The 15,299-nt window shown below is 40.3% G+C and overlaps 2 protein-coding genes across 4 annotated transcripts in view; one reads left to right on the top strand and one right to left on the bottom strand.

Annotated features, from left to right (window-relative positions):
* Window positions 1–289: 289 nt before the first annotated feature.
* On the bottom strand, window positions 290–3,670 carry fundc1 (FUN14 domain containing 1). The gene is made up of 5 exons (XM_039014111.1): window positions 3,623–3,670; window positions 2,953–3,112; window positions 2,022–2,097; window positions 1,635–1,763; window positions 290–1,446 (listed from the first exon to the last, which is right to left on the bottom strand). Exons 1-5 carry the CDS (start codon window positions 3,639–3,641, stop codon window positions 1,369–1,371), a joined length of 462 nt encoding a protein of 153 aa, XP_038870039.1. The 5' UTR covers window positions 3,642–3,670; the 3' UTR covers window positions 290–1,368.
* Window positions 3,671–5,794: 2,124 nt separating this feature from the next.
* The window catches only part of kdm6a (lysine (K)-specific demethylase 6A), a 101,821-nt gene continuing 92,316 nt past the window's right edge, over window positions 5,795–15,299 (top strand). For all 3 annotated transcript variants that reach the window (XM_039014844.1, XM_039014843.1, XM_039014845.1), the window contains exons 1-2: window positions 5,795–6,269; window positions 6,403–6,466. In XM_039014844.1, coding sequence (XP_038870772.1) covers window positions 6,100–6,269; window positions 6,403–6,466 — 234 coding nt within the window. In that variant the 5' untranslated portion in view covers window positions 5,795–6,099. The remainder of the gene's footprint in view (window positions 6,270–6,402; window positions 6,467–15,299) is intronic.

The raw sequence follows: 15,299 nt of genomic DNA on the forward strand, positions 1-15,299 counted from the left end.
CTGTTATCTTGGGTTGCCTGGCAACAGTGAAGCGTCAGAATCTAGGGTTGCAACATTTTAGCAACATTCTAAGAAAATTGTAATATTGCACAGAAACATTTTGCTACAATGTAACATTTTATGTATAATACACAAGCTAGACATAGTAATGATGACTAACTTGAAAGACTAAATCTGTCTGATTAAGGTAATTTAACTCAAATAGTAGGACAGGCAATTAACTGCACCCTAAATTCATAGCTGTAGGAAGGACACAGACATTATTTAATCTGAAAGAAAAAAGAAAACCATGATTGCTGCATTGTCTTTTATTAAGGATATATACACAAAGTACAACAACACTGTCATTCAATAACAAAGGTAAATAGCTTTCCTGTGAAAAAGAGGCTACGCTACCTCTAAGCAAATATTGCACTGCTTGTAAATACAAAATAATATATTGTCATAGTAATCCTAAATCACTCAATATAATGTGACTGAAGTATTAATTCATACAATGAAAATGACATGTCATGCATAGTTTCCTGAGCAACATGATGCACTGCATGACTTGAGTATACTAGCGGTGTAGGACTATTGACAAAAATAACAATATAAACAAATGAACTGGAAAAGAACTGGACCCAAATGTAATCAATAAGGTCCAGAATTACAGCCCAATATGGTGTGTACATGTAACCAATGCAACAGTACACTGTACATATACCTCTACGGGATGCATGGGAGTCTGATGGACCACAAGGTCGATCTCAATAAATACAGCTTAGATTGCAGTGTGTGGCGTCTTCCTATCCGTTTTACATACATGTACGTACATACTTTGATCTCCAGCACCCGCTCAAAGCCATTGACTGAGTGTATGTTTCTATCTTTTCATATGATGAATACATGAATCCAAGTGGGACAGGACCACTAGATGCCATGTACAGGATCACAACACCTGTGTGCTCTTACAGAGTGTTGATTAACTGTTTTGTCGGCCAGTATTTCCCACAAGACCCACTGACTCCTTTTAGGTCATGCCCGATTTTCTTGAATCAGAGCTAAAGCCTGACTAGAAACATGGTTTTGTTTATTCGGTGGAGCAGCAGAAAATCTGTGGAGCAGTTTCAAGTGGCACTAAAACCATGCATTTAGCATTTACATGGTAGATACATGGGTAGGTATTGTGTAACTGTAGGTACACATTACAGAGTATTTACAACTGCACTACCCTTTTGTGGTTTGTGTAATTACACTTTGGCTCATTTTGATATATTGTGCTGTGCATCTGTTCTTGTTTTTCCCACCACCATTTTAGAAGGGCAAGACAGACCAGACCACTCAAAAAAAAAGCCTTAATAAACTGCAGGTCTCTATTTTTATATCTTAGGATGCCAGTCCAAGCAAAAAGCCTCCAAAGAATCCACTGGTGATGATTACATTTGTCTTCACAAACTCTGTGGACTGCAAGAGAGAAAGACAAATAAATATGCAAATTTCATCAATTGAATTAGTAGTATGTACAAGTAAGCAGAGTCAATATTATGTTGATAGGTGTAGTTAAATTCACATTGCTTTGCCCCTTGTAGGATGAATAAAATACTGCATTATTAAATGTTAGACATGTTATGTTACCAGCTACAGTGGGCTACCTGGTCAATAAGTGAGTTAAACTCTGGTACAGCCCTGTCGGCATTCTTCTTCAGGTGTCTCTTGGCTTTGTTGACATCCTTCTCCACTCTCTTCCAGTCCACCTGCACATAGCCACTGTGGTTGGCTATCTGGAGATTAGAATAGGAATAGAAAGTTTATATTTTCGGAACGACAAAGACCAAGAACAAAAACATAATGTACTGTAATACATGACAATAAGTATTGTGGCTAATAATGATATTCAGACAGTCCTACGAAATGTGTTTATGAAACATTCAGATGTTATTCATTGATAAGTCCAAGCTCCTCTTTGCAGTGGGTGGCCAGCTGACAGAAGTAATTTAGACTTTTATACTATAAATCAAAACCTTGTGTTGAGTTCCTACCTGTAATAACAGGAATCCTCCACCCACAGCGGTGGCTGCAATCTTTCCCACCTTTTGGAAAAGATATCCTGCACACCTGCCAGTGAGAGACAATGCAAAACTCAAATGACACCCTATCCCCCATAAAGTGCACTGCACCATACATGGAAAAAAGCATAATCTACAGAAGAAGCCTTTGTATTTTGACCATACCATGCAGAAAACACAGTAGCATTGAATAACATGTGTGAGAGAAATCACATGATATTAAAGAACAGTCCTGAGGATGCTTATGTGAATGGAATTTATATGTTTAAATCTACAAAAAAGTCTACAGTCTACAAAAAAGTCGCCTAATTTAAATGAATGATTAGAATATTCCACCCTGAAACAATGAAATTGATTAGAATCATCAAATTATTAGTAATGATGTGTGTAGTCTTAGTCAGTAAAATTATAATAAATGGTGTGTGTAGTTTTAGTCAGAATTAGGGCAAAACAATATATCTGTACAATATGTCTCTATAGTATCTTAAACACAGACTGTCTGAGCAAAATTCGGTGCCGACCTTGGCTATGGGCCACTGAGAGATTTGGGAGAGGGCAGGGAGTACTTCTCACGGTCCCTAATCTTTGTCGGCTGGGTATTGATAAAGTATGTGCGTAGGATACCTACTGTTGGTGTGTATGTATGTGCGTATGATATCTACTGTTTGTGTGGAAGTATGTGCGCCGCTATAAAATGGATGTCTTTGTATTGTGGACTTCAGAACGTTCTCGTGAATAAACATTCGACTATTGTAGGCTGGGCCTCTGTCTGTTTTCATTTCAACCAGTATCTTACAAATTCTGGGTTGGAGACTGAGTTGTTAATTGAAGTTCAGTTTATGAACATAATTCTCTTAACAGCTTAGCATAATCAATAAATACTGGCCTGGCCTGCATGACTTACCAGCCACTCACTCCCCCCAGTGCTATTTGTGTAGCCACCGAATACTTCTCAGACATAGGACCCGAATTGTTCCCACCAAATAGGCGGCCCCACCATTGTTGACGTCTGGCATATTCTGTCAGGTAGATCACCTCGCATGTGTCGTCTTCATTCTCTGGGTCTTGGGAGACAAACAAAGTAGAGCTTGGTGTACAAAGGGAGAATAATTAGCAGCTGTACAAGTATTTTTTCATCCTTATCGGAAATGTGGTTAATTTGACCATATGGCATTGCCAATTCTGTTTCGTTTTCGTAAGAGGCAGTCTACAAAAAAGTCGCCTAATGTAAATCATGTAGGAGGAAGAGAGGATAGAATCTGCCATTTCTAGACATATTTGGACATAAGAATCAATACGCTTATGTGGGGAAATATAATTCTAAAATCTAAAGTAGCACAGCGTTATTGTAGCCACTAGCCAATCATAATCATCTTCATAGAATTTATGACGTTGATACATGGAAACACACAGAGGGAGTGCGATCAGAGAGACCGAGAGAATAGGTCAAACATTTTTTTTTGGCGAGTAGATTTGGATATGATTTAATGCTCGATTAAGTACATGTAAGATGCAATCATTGGCCCAAATATCGAAACATAAAGGTCGTTTTTGGTTTGAGTGTGGCCACTTACCCTCTTCACGATCCGCCATTTTGGAGTGCTCTGACTTGTATGTTGACAAATGCTGTCCCAGGTATGATGAGATGGTCATGGGATACGTCGTTTGCATAGTTTGTCAGACAGTCAAACATTTGAATTTCATGCATTGATTAAAAAAAAATCATGCTTATTTAAATAACCTTATTGGAAAGTCTCAATGCAGTTTATCATTCAATGCAATTGTCATGAATTTAGGTTTCCTCACAAAACAAAACTGACTTTTTAAAAATGTGTAACTTTTAACCAAAAATGTGCCCATTTTACAAATTATACAACTGCACAGAGTGAAAGCTACTGCAGAATAGGCTACTTCAGTCTGCGATTGAGGAGCAGGTTCGGTTCCCTAGCTATAATAGCTGAGTGATGTCTGTAGCCTAAATTACTCTGATGAATGTTTTAATGTTTATTTTTTTGTAATTCACATTTACAATCATCTAAGTCATTTATGAATAATATAGCCTTTGGTACTATTGTATAGTATGTGGTATGTAGTATGCAACTGGGATTCTGGGAGATGTTTTAGGATGACACCTGAACTAACTCAACATCTCCAATACCTGAGAGCTCTTGACCCTTATGGAAAAACCACATGAATTTCACATGTGATCTTATGTAAAGCAACATGTGATAACATTAAACTACACATGTGAAAACGTGATCACATGTTGTGATCCATAAAGACATTTTCACATGAGAAATTTCACTTGAAATCATGTGATTTTCTGTAAGGGTGAGCTTTATGTAACTAGGCCTATTCTATGATTGCATGGTCGGTTATTATTTCATTTTTATTAAAAGCCAAAATCCAGAGTCTGTGTTTCATCCCTTCGGCAGCCAAACAATTTAACTGACACATTTTATCAGACAGACTCCAAGTGCAAAAGTCCTCTGTGTTTCTACAGTATTTCTACAATGCTAAATTATGTAGAGTTAAATCTTGGGTAAAATAATAAGCAGATTTGGTAGGCTTAATAATATTGGGCTTGCTGCCTATGTGTTTGATAACCACTATGCTTAATTGAAACCAGGAGTTTGATTTGACCCCTTCCTTTGTCCCTCATACTTCACTGCTTCCTGTTCCAACACAGTGACAGGTGGCCATCTATCTCTGCCACCATGACAGTGATGACAGATTTACAGCCCAGCCAATCTGTGGCAGCAGAGGGGGGTTGTGGATATTCCAATCAAACTGAAAAGTGACCTATGCTCTGAGTTATCATGTCTGATTGAAGAAGTCATATCTTCTGGAGGAGACAAGAACAACACCCAGCAGGATCAAGACTCCCCGTATACCGGATCAAAGATCAGCTCTTCCTCCAATACCCAAACCTTCACCTTATGCCATATGAGTTGAACATTGAAAACAGCCCGAACTCCCCAAGGCCTGTTGTGTTCTGATGGGCATGTTTTGTCAGCTCCCATATAAGTATTCTAGCATCAGGCCATTGGCATATGTCTGAAGATATCTTGCCTACAATGGCATTTTGCGAAGACATACTTGTCTATGCATAAACACTTTAGGTAACGGATGGTGGGGAATGTTGTTGAGGACAGGACAGTCTTGGGCTGATTATACAGCAGAGAGATTGCTTGCTGTCAGTTAAGGTAAACTAAAGTGAACCCATTAGCATCAAGCAGTCATAGTGAATAAGATAGGTATGTTTATAAAAATTTATATTACACTTTTTTGTGAGTATAACATATTTTAATGTAAGTCTATATATTAGGGATCTGTTTGATATAAATATAGGAACAGAATGCTAATAGACACTGAGATACAACTATGACAGCCATACTAATAGTGAAGTATTACATGCTATAATTTTGTAAATCACTTATTACACTGTTATAACAAGCTGATAACAACTCAATCCCATCAAACAGCAACACTTTAGCGTGATCCTTGGCAACTGAATTTGCTGAACTGTATCCCCTCTCGTACACTCAGATACCTTAACCAATAATATACTTCAAAGTACAGTTAAGTAATCATAATACAACATGGGAAACCAATCCAAAGAACCTGAGGAGATGCGTGAAGTTGATGGTTTGTTATAAAAGTGTGTCTGATCAAGTCACATGATTACACACAGATACATTCATTGGTTACGGAGAGGAGAGGGCGTTCTTACGGTGGCGGCGTGCGTTCGCCTGTGTGACAATTACAACAACTTTGAGCTGTTCTGTGGGGGGAAGTTTATGATATTACCAAATAACGCCATATCGTAAAATCCGGCATCAACTCTACTCCATGCATTAATTGGCAATTAAATACATGTAGTATTTTGTGTACAACCATGCGAGAAGAAGGCTTTTTGGACGGGTCTTGTTTTTCTTGAGGATTTGGCAATCACTCGGCTAAGCTACGTTTTCAGTGCTGGATAAGGTCGTGTACTTTCGTTCTTATTATATTTTGGTGGAGTTTGTCGCCGCTTCCCTGTTGCTTTTTCATGAAATCGTGCGGAGTGTCGCTCGACGTTGCTGCCTCTGCTACTGCTCGAAGTCTCGGCGCTGCTGGTGATGAGGAAAATAAAATGGCGGCGGGAAAAGCGAATGAAATAGAAGAGGACTTTCCGAAGCTATCATCGCAGGAGAGAGAAAGCTTGGTCAAAATTGACAGGTTCGCGAATTAACTATGCACTTCTTTTGTATATGTTTTTCTGTGTTGAGTTTTATTGCATTCAATTCTTAAAAAACGACGTATATATCCCCAAAGTAATACGGAACCGCCTGTGTTGTCCTATACTTTGCAGTTCACTGTTTGGATTTCAGAGGCTTCATGAAGATGGCGCCAGAACGAAGGCCTTACTGTTAAAGGTATGTCACAGATAGGACCAGTTCGCCCGTCTCCGCTAGCACTCTTGATCCCAGCATATCATCTGGAATAAGTGCCAGGGACCTCACAAAACACTGCTTGAAAGCTGGATATTTACTAAACTTAACTAACATCCCATTCCATTAGCAAGCGGCCAGGCGGATTTAGCAAGTGAGTGAAGATTACATCATGCCCTTTCCAGTGTGAATAGTTTTATGTTGACTATCACCAGTCATGCACTTATACTATATCACAATAGTGCAGACCTGGCTTCGGAATTACATGGTAGCAAGCCAGTTAATATTATTACCATAATTTATCTTGCTGGCTATGTTAATTCTTGGGGGGCATTGCTGGCCGGTGGCTGCACACTTTTGACAGCTGAACAAACAAGACTGGTTCTAACTGGAAGGCAATAAGTTGGTCAGGAAATCATCATTCGAATGTCCGTCCCAATGCCACCAACTTCACTTGGTGCTGAAATAGTGGTTTGTAACATTATGCACGCGCAGCAATCAACGATGGACAGCTCGCGACAATGAACGTTTTCACGGCCCAAGTTAGGAGCGTCCTGTCCGGTGTAGCTGAATAGCCAGTGTATACTTAGCTAGCTGCTGTTAGCATACCGTACGTGTCCTGTCTCATATATTGCCAGGTCATTGGTGTCAGGTTTGCTCGAATGATATGTTGTTTTGTTAATTTAACGTAATAAGTCACTAGTAATAGCTGCGGATCAGCCCAAGATGGCGGGGTCGGTGGGAGAGGAGTTGGCTAACTAACGTTAGCTAGCTAGTCCATATAAAGCTAGCAAGCTACGTTATGTCTACTATATATATATATCACAATGAAATGCGACCAAACTAAATTGAATATATTAGCATGATATTATTTAACTGCTAAGCATTGAAGCAAGATGAGTAACAAAAAACTTTTGTTTTTCGCTGCTGTTTTGATTATCCGTCGGTAGTTTGTGTAATGTAACATTAACTAACGTTAGCCACCAGTGGTGGAAAAAGTAACGTTACCAATTGTCATACTTGAGTAAAAGTAAAGATAACGTTAACTTAATAGAAAATGGCTCAAGTAAAAGTGAAAGTCACCCAGTAATATACTAACGTTACTTGAGTAAAAGTCTAAACGTATTTGGTTTAAAATATACGTAAGTATCAAAAGTAAATGTAATTGCTAAAATATACGTAAGTATCAAAAGTAAAAGTATAACGTTACATTTCAAATTCCTTACATTAAGCAAGCCAGAGCACCATTTTTCTTTTTATTTACAGGTAACGTTATCCAGGGACACACTTAATTTACAAATGAAGCATGTGTGTTTAGTGAGTGCCAGATCAGAGGCAATAGGGATGACCGGGGATGTTCTCTTGATAAGGGTGTGAATTTGACAATTTTCCTGTCCTGCTAAGCGTTCAAAATGTAACATACTTTTGGGTGTCAGGGAAAATGTATGAAGTAGAAAGTAAATTATTTTCTTTAGGAATGTAGTAAAGGAATAGTAAAGTACAGATACCAACAACAACAAAAACTACTTAAATAGTACTTCCAAGTTTTTTTCCTTAAGTACTTTACACCACTGCTAGCCTCTGTAGGTATCTGGCTAAACAGGCTAGCTAAGGTTGTAGCTAGCTAAGGTTGTAGCTAGCTATGTCTCCAGTGTGTCATCAACATGTGGCTATCACCACAACCCCAAACCAAAGTAGTTTGCCGACCGTCTAGTAAATTTTTACCCTTTTGATTCTCCAGTCGCCACCATATTATGTCATACATTTTAAGAAACAAATCCATGATTAGTTCTGCAGCAGACATGTATTATGTCAGAGCTCGAGCTCTTACTGGGGGGACACTCAGGGGGCCAGCTTGCTCACGCACCGACTATACACGCACTAAGCACTTTGTTTTGAAAAGAGGCGTCTTTATATGAACAACTCTTTGCAGTCATTTTTTTGTGTTGGCGATAGATATATGAACATGTCCCATTCACATTGGAGCTCGCATCATCATATAACTGCGAAAATATCAAATAATATCCAGTGTGGTCACAGATAGTCGGGGGGGAGGGGAGGTTTGTGGACCACCGGTTTACCCCACACTACTATGTATAGACGCATGGCTGATGAAAGACACAGGCGTAGGCCTGTTACTTTCTGGTGTACGTCTACTTTTTGTATATGCATTCTCTTTGTTTAGTAAGTCTTTGTTTAGTAAATTAACAAAGTTGAAAACCATTAACCTAACTCTGTCATCTTCATAATGCAACACTGGTAGATTCATATTTATTTGACTGGTTAGGTAATGAGTCACTCTGTGAGACTTTGATGTTATGAATAATGTCTGATATAATGAGTAGAAATGTTGCTGATGCAGAACAGAGAAAGCTGTGCTGCTGCTGAAACTAAAAACATGTCACTTAAGGGGATTCGGACCACTGGGGATCCGGACCACTGGTGATCCAGCCAGCACGCCACGGAACCTTACTCTTTTTCCCCTTTTATTTAAACCCTCTCCTCTTGGCTTTGACACATGTCATGCTTTTAGCTGATAATTATGGAGAGAAAACAGAGCGCTAGTGTTTGCTCTGGACCCGCTCCATAAAGAGAGGTAGAGAAGAAAAGGGTTGCCTTAAATTGGAAAGATTTGTTTAGTTACTGTACCGTACCATGTATGTACTAGTTCCTATTATAGAGAGGAACTCTTCATTTTTTTTTTTGATTCTTCATGCCAATGGATAGACAGGCAGAAAGGGTAAGCTTCATGTAGGCTAGCCTTTATTTGGGGATGTGGTTGGAGGTACTGTCGTGCCCACGAAGCTCATCACTAAGCTAAGGACCCTGGGACTAAACACTCTGCAACTGGATCCTGGACTTTCTGACGGGCCGCCCCAGGGGGTAAGAGTGGGCAACAACACGTCTGCCATGCTGATACTCAACACTGGGACCCCTCAGGGGTGTGTACTTAGTCCCCTCCTGTATTCCCTGTTCACTCACGACTGTGGCCAAACACGACTCCAACACCGTCATTAAGTTTGCTGACGACACAACAGTGGTAGGCCTGATCACCGACAACGATGAGACGGCCTATAGGGAGGAAGTCAGAGAACTGTCAGTGTGGTGCCAGGACAACAACCTCTCCCTCAATGTGAGCAAGACAAAGGAGCTTATCGTGGACTACAAGGAAAGGCGGGCTGAACAGGCCCCCCGTTAACATCGGCGGGGCTGTAGTAGAGCGTGTTGAGAGTTTCAAGTTCCTTGGTGTCCACATCACCAATGGTCCAAACATACCAAGACAGTCATGAAGAGGGCACGACAAAAGCTTTTCCCCTCAGGAGACTGAAAAGATTTGGCATGGGCCCCCAGATCCTCAAAAGGTTCTACAGCTGCACCATCGAGACTATCCTGACCGGTTGCATCACCGCCTGGTATGGCAACTGCTCGGCATCTGACCATAAGGCGCTACAGAGGGTAGTGCGAACAGCCCAGTACATCACTGGGGCCAAGCTTCCTGCCATCCAGGACCTATATAATAGGCGGTGTCAGAGGAAAGCCCATAACATTTTCAGAGACTCCAGTCACTGAAGTTATAGACTGTTTTCTCTGCTACTGCACGGCAGCTTCTACCCCCAAGCCATTAGGCTGCTGAACAATTCATAAAAATCGCCACCGGGCAATTTACATTAACCCCCCCTCTTGTACACTGCTGCTACTCGCTGTTTGTTTGTTACCTATGCAGTCACTTCGCCCCCACCTACATGTACAGATAACCTCAACTAGCCTGTACCCCTGCCTTGCACACTGACTCGATACCGGTGCCCCGTGTATATAGCTTCGTTATTCTTAATGTGTTACTATTACTTTTTATTTTAGCCTACTTGGTAAATATTTTCTTCTTCTTGGACTGCAATGTTGGTTAAGGGCTTGTAAGTAAGCATTTCACGGTGAAGCCTACACTTGTTTATCCCATGTCTAACTCTGCATTGTTGTTTTTGTTGCACTGCTTTGCTTTATCTTGGCCAGATCGCAGTTGTAAATGAGAACTTGTTCTCAACTGGCCTACCTGGTGAAATAAATAAAATAAAAGTATACACTTGTTGTATACGCCGCATGTGGCAAATAAAGTTTGATTTGATTCACTATTATTCTACAATGTAGAAAATAGTAAAAATATAGAAAAACCCTTGAATGGGTAGGTGTGTCCAAACTTTTGACTAGTTGTGTGTGTGTTTTCTTTGTCCTCTCTCCGAGGACTTCAGGCCAGTACGGTACAAGGCACCTCTGGCCCCTATAAGCCCCCCTCCCAGGCCTTCTTTCAAACTACCTGTGAGATCTATTGGCTGCTGTAGTTAACTTTGATTAGTCTATTTCTATAAGAAATGGTAAGAAAATGATGTCCAGCAAGCTATTCTTGTCTAGCTTTTACTGCATGGGACTCCAATATCTAAGGAGCGTTTAAGGAGAGCCCAGCGTATTGCACAAGAAACAACCAACAATACAGTTCAAGAAATAGAGTTAAGAAAATATTTACTAAATAAACTAAAGTAAAAATAATATAATAATAATAATAATAAACAATAATGGGGCTATATACAGGGGGTACTGGTACTGAGTCAATGTGCGGGAGTACAGGTTAGTTGAGGTAATTTGTACATGTTGGTAGGGGTAAAGTGACTATGCATATATAATAAACAGCGTGTATCAGCAGTGTAAAAACAAAGGGGGGTGTCCAGGTGGCCATTTAATTAATTGTTCAGCAGTCTTATGGCTTGGGGGTAGAAGCTGTTAAGGAGCCTTTTGGACCTAGACTTGGCACTCCGATACCGCTTGCCGTGCGGTAGCAGAGAGAACAGTATATGACTTGGTCGACTGGAGACTATTTTTTTGGACCTTCCTCTGACACCGCCTAGTAATATAGGTCCTGGATGGCAGGTGGCTTGGCCCCAGTGATGTGCTGGGCTGTACGTACTACCCTCTGTAGTGCCTTACGGTCAGATGCAGAGCAGTTGCCATACCAGGCGGTGATGCAACCGATCAGGATGCTCTCGATTGGTGCAGCTGTATAACTTTTTGAGGATCTGGGGACCCCTGACAAATATTTTCAGTCTCCTGAGGGGCAAAATGCGTTGTCGTGCCCTCTTCACAACTGTCTTGGTGTGTTTGGACAATGATAGTTTGTTGGTGATGTGGACACCAAGGAACTTGAAAATCTGGATGAAATTTCAAAGGAGTTGATGGAGAGAGACTGTGAGAAAGTGCTCGCATGTGCACTGATTTTAAAGCAACGATATTCAAGTGACAGGCTTTTATAAAACTGCAGTTGCAATACAAAAAATATAATTCCTTAATTACAAAACAAGGTGACCCCCAAAAGCCAGATGGAGATGGGTAAATTAGATGCTTATTCAGTCTTTATATTACTGTATCGTAGACTATGTTGCAGCGAATGTAGGCCTACCTGTCACAATCAAAAGTTGCCATGATGAGATGCTAGGTCTACACATGCAGTGTGAATTGCGCTCCATTCTGAGATGGTCTCTGTCCCCACCCTGAGTGGTGATTCATCATGCAGAGGCCATAGAGAAGCCAGATTTAGACATTGCATGTAATTTAACAGTTCCATTTCATGCAATGCTGTTCATATAAATCATTTATTATAATTTACCGGTTTCTCGCTGTTATTTATCCAGGGAAAAGGGAGTCGTTTTGGGCGGTAAATCTAGGTAACCTGGTTCCCGCCATTCAACCCTAGTACTGTACTAACTCTCTCTTTGTTTGGACATTTGGCAGATGTTTGAATACTAAACCTGGGTGTGTGTTTATTATTGGGCTCGAACAAATGCCTGCCCACCACATAGCTCTCCAGGACCAGGGTTGGCTGGGGGACCACTGTTTAAAGCAGAGGTTGGAACCTAAATTATTTTCCAATTGTTTAGATCTTAACAAAACCACTATTTGTTTTTTGTTTTGTTCCACTCCACTGTTCGGACCAGCAAAATAAAGTGCTGAACTGGTTCGAACCCCCCAAAAAGTTGTTTTATATTTTTCTTCTTTCGGTTCCTTTTTTAACCTGTGAAATCCACTGTTTTTTTTATTTTTTACATTTATTAAATTAAATTACTTCACCAATCAGTGCGGATAGAGTAGGCAAGCTAGTTGTTTACATGCGTGATTGGCTACACTAGTCTATGGCGCAAAATGTGACAAAAATGTTGCAGGTGGGAAGAGGCTTGAAGTGCTGGGCATCTTATTCTGACATAGATTATCTGAATTAGGTCCACATAATTATACCTAGGAGGAGAAACTTCTATGGAATAACTTTGAATGTCCTTTGAGCTAGCTAGATAACAAGCTTTGTGTAGTTAATAAATCCAAAGTGACACGTGACAACTAGGCCTACAGTATCATTAACTAGCATTGAATAAATTCATTCTTCTCTAGCTAATTAAAAATCTCTCTCCCCATCTTCTGAATCACGTTTGTAACGTCAATACAGTAGGCTATGCTTGGGAGGTGCAGGTAGCCTAAACACGCACACACACATTGCAAAGATTTTCAGCTTGCAGGCAGACACGTGGTCAAAAATAATCAGCGGTTTGCTGATGTCAACATTGTGAACAGAGTGCCCCATGGTGGGGTTATGGTATGGGCAGGCATTACGGGACAACGTACACAATTGCATTTATCGATGGCAATTTGAATGCACAGAGATACCGTGACGAGATTCTGAGGCCCATTGTCGTGCCATTCATCCGCCGCCATCACCTCATGTTTCAGCGAGGATCTGTACACAATTCCTGGAAGCTGAAAATGTCCCAGTTCTTACTGACCAGACATGTCACCCCTTGAGCCTGTTTGGGATGCTCTGGATCAACGTTTACGACAGACGGCTCCAGTTCCCTCCAATATCCAGCAACTTCGCACAGCCATTGTGTGGGACAACATTCCACAGGCCACAATCAACAGCCTGATCAACTCTATGCGAAGGAGATGTTGCGCTGTTTGAGGCAAATGGTGGTCACACCAAATACTGACTGGTTTTCTGATCCACGGCCCTAACTTTTTATTAAGGCATCTGTGACCAATAGATGCATATCTGTATTAGAGGTCGACCGATTATGATTTTTTTAACGCCGATACCGATTATTGGAGGACCAAAAAAAGCCAATACCGATTAATCGGCCGATTTAAGAAGAAAAAAAAAAAAAGAATTATATGTAATAATGCCAATTACGACAATACTGAATGAACACTTATTTTAACTTAATATAATACATCAATAAAATCAATTTAGCCTCAAATAAATAATGAAACATGTTCAATTTGGTTTAAATAATGCAAAAACAAAGTGTTGGAGAAGATAGTAAAAGTGCAATATGTGCCATGTAAGAAAGCTAACGTTTAAGCTCCTTGCTCAGAACATGAGAACACATGAAAGCTGGTGGTTCCTTTTAACATGAGTCTTCAATATTCCCAGGTAAGAAGTTTTAGGTTGTAGTTATTATAGGAATTATAGGACTATTTCTCGCTATACCATTTGTATTTCATTAACCTTTGACTATTGGATGTTCTTATAAGCACTTTAGTATTGCCAGTGTAACAGTATAGCTTCCATCCCTCTCCTCGCTCCTACCTGGGCTCGAATCAGGAACACAACGACAACAGCCACCCTCGAAGCAGCGTTACCCATGCAGAGCAAGGGGAATAACTACTCCAAGTCTCAGAGCGAGTGACGTTTGAAACGCTATTAGCGCGCATCCAGCTAACTAGCTAGCCATTTCACATCGGTTACACCAGCCTAATCTCAGGAGTTGATAGGCTTGAAGCACAGCGAAGAGCTTCTGGCAAAACGCAGGAAAGTGCTGTTTGAATGAATGCTTACGAGCCTGCTGCTGCCTACCACCGCTCAGTCAGACTGCTCTATCAAATCATAGACTTAGTTATAACATAATAACACACAGAAATACGAGCCTTAGGTCATTAATATGGTCGAATCCGGAAACTATCATCTCGAAAACAAGACGTTTATTCTTTCAGTGAAATACTGAGCCGTTCCATATTTTATCTAACGGGTGGCTTCCATAAGTCTAATATTCCTGTTACATTGCACAACCTTCAATGTTATGTCATAATTACGTAAAATTCTGGCAAATTAGGCAGCCCAAACAGTTGCATATACACTGACTGCGTGCAATGAACGCAAGAGAAGTGACACAATTTCACCTGGTTAATATTGCCTGCTAACCTGGATTTCTTTTCGCTAAATATGCAGGTTTAAAAAATATATACTTCTGTGTATTGGTTTTAAGAAAGGCATTGATGTTTATGGTTAGGTACACATTGGAGCAACGATACGCACCACATTGATTATATGCAACGCAGGACACGCTAAATAAACTAGTAATATCATCAACCATGTGTAGTTAACTAGTGATTATGATTGATTGATTGATTGTTTTTTATAAGATAAGTTTAATGCTAGCTAGCAACTTACCTTGGCTTCTACTGCATTCGCGTAACAGGCAGGCTCCGCGTGGAGTGCAATGTATTCAGGTGGTTAGAGCGTTGGACTAGTTAACTGTAAGGTTGCAAGATTGAATCCCCCAAGCTGACGAGGTAAAAATCTGTCGTTCTGCCCCTGAATGAGGCAGTTAACCCACCGTTCCTAGGCCGTCATTGAAAATAAGAATGTGTTCTTAACTGACTTGCCTAGTTAAATAAAAATTAAATAAAGGTGTAAAAATTGGCCGAATCGGTGTCCAAAAATACAGATTTCTGATTGTTATGAAAACTTGAAACTTCCGATTAATCGGTCGACCTCTAATCTGTATTC

Source organism: Salvelinus namaycush, chromosome 19, assembly GCF_016432855.1.
Source record: "Salvelinus namaycush isolate Seneca chromosome 19, SaNama_1.0, whole genome shotgun sequence".
In the NCBI taxonomy this organism is placed as follows: Eukaryota; Metazoa; Chordata; class Actinopteri; order Salmoniformes; family Salmonidae; genus Salvelinus; species Salvelinus namaycush.